At 47.6% G+C, this 6,482-nt stretch overlaps 1 protein-coding gene across 1 annotated transcript; it reads left to right on the top strand.

Annotated features, from left to right (window-relative positions):
• Window positions 1–6,115, top strand: LOC139169995 (placenta-specific gene 8 protein-like). Its single transcript, XM_070756698.1, has 4 exons — window positions 1–103; window positions 1,605–1,729; window positions 5,699–5,803; window positions 5,908–6,115. The coding sequence occupies exons 1-3, from the start codon at window positions 1–3 to the stop codon at window positions 5,801–5,803; spliced, it is 333 nt and encodes a 110-aa protein (XP_070612799.1). The 3' UTR covers window positions 5,908–6,115.
• The last annotated feature ends 367 nt before the right edge of the window (window positions 6,116–6,482 follow it).

The following is a 6,482-nucleotide window of genomic DNA, read 5'->3' on the forward strand; positions in this document are numbered from 1 at the left end:
ATGGAGATGTCCCCTATTGTCACTCAACCACAATGTCACCGTACCACCAGGAGCTTTGAGTGGCAGACTGAGCTTTGTGACTGCGGCGATGACTGTAACATCTGTGAGTGAATCCTTACGGGACGGAGTTCATCCCTGGAAGCTTTGGTCCCGAATTGTCCTTCCTTTAAATGTTGACTCAGCTATGAGCAAAGAGTCCCTACACTCGTTTCCCGTCAGTGTGCGATGGAGGCAGAAATCCAGAACAAGTTATATTGATTAATTATCGGAATTTTCAGAGCACAAGACACACCTTTTCCCCACCCCACAGAAGATAAATGTTTGGGTGCCTCTGATACCCCGAGTGCAGCCCTGCCCAGCCTCTCAAACAGGGTGTTTTTGGCTTCCAGAGACTCTCCAGGGGGGTGGGGAGCACGTTTTTACCCTCCCCCAGCTCCAGGGAAGCCTTTGGAGCCTGGGAAAGGAGAAACGTGAGTCTTCTGGGCCCACCAGAAGTTGGGAATCAGGCCATTTCCAACCTCCAGGGGACCTCAGGAGGGCAGGGGAAGCTGTTTTCGCCTCCCCAGGCATTGAATTATGGGTGTGGACACTCACGCTCTTTTGGCACCTGAGGAAAACAAGGTTCGCCATCACTGCGGTCGGCCCTTTGGACCACTTTTCGCCCTCCCCAGGTTCCAGAGGGCTTCCCTGAAGCCTGGGAAGAGTGAAAATGGCCGAAAGGAAGGCAGAAACCCAGCTGGAGCTGACCTAGGGCAAGGCCTCACGTGCCCTCAGATATGGCTCCACGTACCACCTGGGGCATCTGTGCCATCACTGAACTAGGTCCTTCCCACCACATACCCATAGTCTCTGGGTCTATCCATCTTCTCTCGGTGTTTCTCAACTTTGGAAACTTTAAGATGTGCGAACGCAGCTCCCACAGTTCCCTCGTCCCCACGTAAGAAGGATGCCGTGTCCATCCTGCTGATGAAGTCGTGTGGGATGAAACCTCCTTACAAATCTTCTCCCGGGCGGTTGCAAGGCAAGAATTCTAAAGCAACACACCCACTCGTCTGACATACCGGTTGCTAATGTGTAATAATCCCAGCTGTTAATAAGCAAGAGCTCTAAGTCGCAAACACCTTGTTGATCTGGAAAACGGTGACACAATGCAATTGGAAATTTCTGGTTCACAGGAGGCTGTTATGAAAGTCTATTGTTCCTTTAAAGAGGTCTTCCTCAACAGCTTCTCCAACGGGAGGGTGGGGGTGACCATTCCTGCAATTCTGAGACATCGTAGCAAGAGCTATTAACCGTGTCTACATATTTTGGAGTCCCCACCCTTTGGGAATGCCTATTTTAAAAACAGGCAGAGAAATGTTCATTTGAGCCGTGGTGGCGCAGTGGTTAGAGTGCAGTACTGCAGGCTACGTCTGCAGACTGCCGGCGGCCTGCAATTTGGCAGTTTGAATCTCACCAGGCTCAACGTTCACTCAGTCTTCCATCCTTCTCGGGTGGGTAAAATGAGGACCCAGATTGTGGGGGCAACAGGCCGACTTTGTGAAGTGATATATGGGTCTAGGTGCCATTGCTTTCACTTGAGGCTTCTTTGCTTGCTCCCCTAGGTCTGTGTGGAACCTTCTGCTACTGTTGCCTGGGCTGCAAAGTGGCCAAAGACATGGACGAGTGTTGTTCCTGTGGTCCTACTGTGGCTATGAGGACACGATATCGCACTTTGTACAGGATTCCGGTAAATTCATTTATCATCACAATGTTTCTCTTTTTCTTTTTCCTTTCCAATTACAGTGGTGCCTCTTCCTACAAAGGCCTCTACATAGGAACTTTTCTAGATAAGAACGGGGCGTTCAAGATTTTTTTTTTGCCTCTTCCCAAGAACCATTTTCCGCTTACAAACCTGATCCTCCGAAACTGTGACCAGAAAAGGCAGGGAGAAGCCTCCGTGGGGCCTCTCTAGGAATCTCCTGGGAGGAAACAGGGCTGGAAAAGGCGGGGAGAAGTCTCCGTGGGGCCTCTCTAGGAATCTCCTGGGAGGAAACAGGGCCTCCACCCTCCCTGTGGTTTCCCCAATTGCACACATTATTTGCTTTTACATTGATTCCTATGGGAAAAATTGCTTCTTCTTACAAACTTTTCTACTTAAGAACCTGGCCACGGAACAAATTAAGTTCGTAAGTAGAGGGGCCACTGTAGTTGTATTTTTTTTTTTGAAAAAAGTTTTTCTTGCAAAGTAAAAACAAAACAAGCTTAGACATAAAGGAAGTGAAAAAAGAAAAACGAGAGAAAGAAAAATAGAGGAATCCTCAACTTATAACCAGTCATTTAATGACCATTCAAAATGTCAACAACACTGAAAAAAATTGATTTATGAACATTTTTCACACTGTGACCTTTGCGACATCTCCATGGTCACGTTAATAAAATTCATACATGTGCAGCTGGCTCATATTTACGACGGTTGTCGTGTCCTGGCGTTATGGAATCGGCTTCTGAGACCTTCTGGTCAGCAAAATCTATGGGGGGCCAGATTCGCTTAACAACCAAGTGACTAATTTAATAACTGTAGCAATTCACTTAACAGCTGTGATGAGAGCAAACTCACTTAACAGCTGCTGCCTGTATATATAATGGAGCAGCTTCTAATTTTTTAAAAAGTCATCAACGCACATACATTTTCTCCAATCTCTCTAAGGTTCCATTGTGGCTCTTGCCAAATTCTTCCCTTTCTGGTCACCAAAGCCATAAAACATACATTCATTTTTTTCTGCTTTCAGCACAAAGTCCATAAAGCAGCGGTTCTCAACCTTTCTAATCCCTTCATACAGTTCCTCATGTGGTGGTGAGCCCCAACCATAAGTCTAGCGCCCATTCTCCCAACAGAGCTTTAAGCTGATTGGCAGGAAGCTCAGAGGGACACTCCCACTGTAAACGCCTGATTGGTCGGATTGTAAAAATAGGTTCCAAGGCAGCAGAATAGAAGCCTTGGTTCCTAACACCAGGGGAAATTTGTCTCTTCCCATGAAGGTCTTAGGTGACCCCTGTGAAACGGTCGCTTGACCCCCAAAGACATCCCGACCCCCAGGTGGAGAACCACTGCCTTAAACGGTTACCATTTCGTGACCGTGCCGTTTTGCTTTCTCATAAAATTCAGGAACTTGATTTAATTTATTCTTCAAAGCTCAAAAGAATCCTTTAGGACAGGGGTGGCGAACCTATGGCACGAGTGCTCCAGGTGCCACATGGAGCCATATCTGCTGGCACATGAGCCGTTGCCCTCGCTCAGCTCCAACATGCATGCGGGTGCCAGCCAGCTGATATTTGGCTCACACGGGGGCTCTGGGAGGGTGTTTTTGGCTTCCAGGGAGCTTCCGGGGGGATGGGGGAGGGCAGTTTTACCCTCCTCCGGTTCCAGGGAAGCCTTTGGAGCCTGGGGAGGGTGAAACACGAGCCTGCTGGGCCCACCAGGGGTTGGGAAACAGGACATTTCTGGCCTCCAGGGGGCCCTCGGGGAGGTGGGGGAGGCTGTTTTCGCCCTCCCCAGGCATTGAATTATGGGTGTGGGAACCTGCGCAGGTGGGATAGCACATACCCATGCTTTCTCAGCACCCGAGGGAAAAAAGGTTCACCATCACTGCTTTAGGATAAAGCCAGAAGTATTGTTTTCAAGGCTGATGCACAATATACCCTTTCTTTATTTAAAAAATGCTTTGATGGTTGATTTGCAAAGTGCGTTGAAGTCATTTGGGGACCAGAACTATCAGTCACTCAGGTTAAACATCAATGAACTTTTGCCCTTAAAGATTAACAAACATATTCAAGCTTATATTTGTGCAGATCAATGTCCACACAATGAGGTTTATTTTGATCTATAATAGCTTGTATAACGGCATGTGCCTTATTTATCTTTAAGGTGCCACTTAGCTCCTAGGCTGCAAAAGATTGATGTGAGAAAAATTGCTGTAGTTAACGCAGGGGATGGGCTGGAGACCAAGCTTGTTGGCTGATGTTTGGCTTGACCGTTTTGTCGCATTTTATTACCCAAACACTAATGATGTTACCAGAGGTGGGTTTCAGCAGGTTCTTACCAGTCCTGGAGAACCAGTGGTGGAAATTTTGAGTAGTTCGGAGAACCAGTAAAGACCACCTCTGACTGGCCTTGCCCCCACCTATCCTCTGCCTCCCAAATCCCAGCTGATCCGGAGGAAATGGGGATTTGCAGTGTATACTTCCCCTGGAGTGGGTGAGAATGGAGATTTTACAGTGTCCTTCCCCTGCCACGCCCACCAAGCCAAGCCACGCCCACAGAACGGGTAGTGAAAAAATGGAATGCCACCACTGTAAAACCTCTGCAAGAAAGCAACTAAACTCCTTGATTGGTATTTAGAGAAGAGGACAACAATGGGCTTGTATGATGTATGAAGATGGGGGCACCTTTGAAGAGGGTGCAGAAACTTCAGATTGTGCAGGCAAGTAGGTAGGTAGGTAGGTAGATAGATAGATAGATAGATAGATAGATAGATAGATAGATAGATAGATAGAGATAAACAGACAGACACTACACAACGGTTCCACTGTAGGAGAGAAGCAGCCATTGGTTTCATTATAGGTTTCAAAGTTCTCAGCTTCAGGTGTCCAAAGGTCATGGGTCACCCCACGCATGACTGTTCCTGCCCTACACGTATGCACCACATGCTCCACCCAGTGTAATTATTGACTTGCCCTTTGGAGTAGGAAGGTCTCCTCGCTCTTCAGCAGAGCTTGACTGGAGATCTTATGTGTGTCTAAAAAAATGGCCAGGTTCTTTTAAGAGCAACACACAGGGGCAGGAGCGGAAACGGACGTCTGTCTTGCTCAGTCCGTCTTTCAGGAACGTTTATGGGGCGAATTGGCTCGAACCCTGTTGCAAAGTGTCTCTTATTCCCCATATCAGGCTGCTTTGTCATACGGTGTGTCCAGTTTAATGAGGTTGGACTGTGGTCTTTTACGTGTTTCACAGAGGAAGAACATCAGTCACACCTAAAATCATGACAGGGAAAACAAAAGTCTCCAGATAAGAGCCAGGTTTTGGACTGTTTTCACTGTGTACACTAAACCATAGTTCAAAATATAGAACGGGACCAGTGAAGGGTTTCAAAAATGTTTACTACCACACTTTGGGCGTGGTTTATTTTGTGGGTGTGGCTTGCTGGCCATGTGACCAAGTGGGGAGTGACTTGATGATCATGTGACCCGGGGTGACTTAAAGGTCATGTGACTGGCTTAAAGGTGGCCAATGTGATGTCACTCACGTCAAGGGTTTGGGTTAGGGTGCCTGGCCTCTCCTCGCCACCAAGAGATGCCCTCTCTATTTACTATGACTGAACATCCAAAATATACTCTTTAATTCTATGTACCGTATATTTACCATAGGTGTACATACCTATTACACACAGGCACACAAAAATATACATTATCCACTATGTAAACTGTATGTGCATGTACACACACAAACAAACGCACGCCCAGCTCTTCTACAATTATACACATTCAACCTCATCTACTGAGACAGGAAAAACAGACCCAGAGCCCAGAAGGGGGGAAAGAGAAGAAAAAAACCCTTCCCCCCCCTCCTGGTTCTGCGCACCTGTCCGTGCCTGTAGGATCCCCTGGCTGAAGTGGATTCAGGATCGTTATATCCTTTCTCTCTCTTTTTGCTCCTCAGGGGTCGATCTGCTCAGACTGCCTGACGGTCACTTTCTGTGGTCCTTGTAATCTTTGCCAGCTCAAGAGAGACATCAACAGGAGGAAGCAGCTGGGGATTTTCTAGGTAGGTTTGCAAACATCCACCATCCGTGGAGATTGGGTGGGTGGGTGATTTTCTTTAAACAAACCGAGCCGTTTCCCAATGCAATTTCTGTCCCTTTCTGCTAGGTGGGTCAGAAGAAGCAGGAATGGGTCCACGCTCGACTCCCCAGAACTCCAGTAGATCTCCTGCAGCGCTCGGCACCATCCATCCCCACTGTCGCCACTGGCAGGATTCCCACCGGGCTTGTTTGCTTTGGGCTGAGCATTTTGTGGGTTTGCTTTATCACTGGCAGGTCTTCATTTATACAGAGTGGTCAGCAGGTGGTTTTTGATTCAGCCAATTGTGCCTTGTTTAATAAAACCGGGAGTAATGGGTGAAGCTGTTGTCCAAACTCTCTTTGGTAAACGTTGTAAAGTACATAGGACCAGAGGGGTCGTTCACTTACCTTCCCTACAGGTTCACAAATCTGTATGTGCCTACACTGCCTTCAACACAGGCACCTTTGCTCACAACCCATGGCTTGAAAGCAGGCGTGCGGCTACAAAATAATCCTAAATGGGATGGCATAACACCAGAGCGGGTGGGCAGGGGCAGATCACCACCACCACCACCACCACCACCACCACTACTACTACTACTACTAAAACTGAACTGGTATGAACTGGCAGAATATTACCTCTGTATACGAGGGAAGCCATTA

This window comes from Erythrolamprus reginae, chromosome 7 (genome assembly GCF_031021105.1).
Source record: "Erythrolamprus reginae isolate rEryReg1 chromosome 7, rEryReg1.hap1, whole genome shotgun sequence".
NCBI lineage: Eukaryota > Metazoa > Chordata > Lepidosauria > Squamata > Dipsadidae > Erythrolamprus > Erythrolamprus reginae.

Coding starts and splice junctions, on each gene's coding strand:
- LOC139169995 (XM_070756698.1), top strand. CDS start 1: ATGGAGATGTCCCCTATTGTCACTCAACCACAATGTCACCGTACCACC. Junction 104..1,604: donor CGGCGATGACTGTAACATCT/GTGAGTGAATCC, acceptor TTGCTCCCCTAG/GTCTGTGTGGAACCTTCTGC. Junction 1,730..5,698: donor GCACTTTGTACAGGATTCCG/GTAAATTCATTT, acceptor TTTGCTCCTCAG/GGGTCGATCTGCTCAGACTG.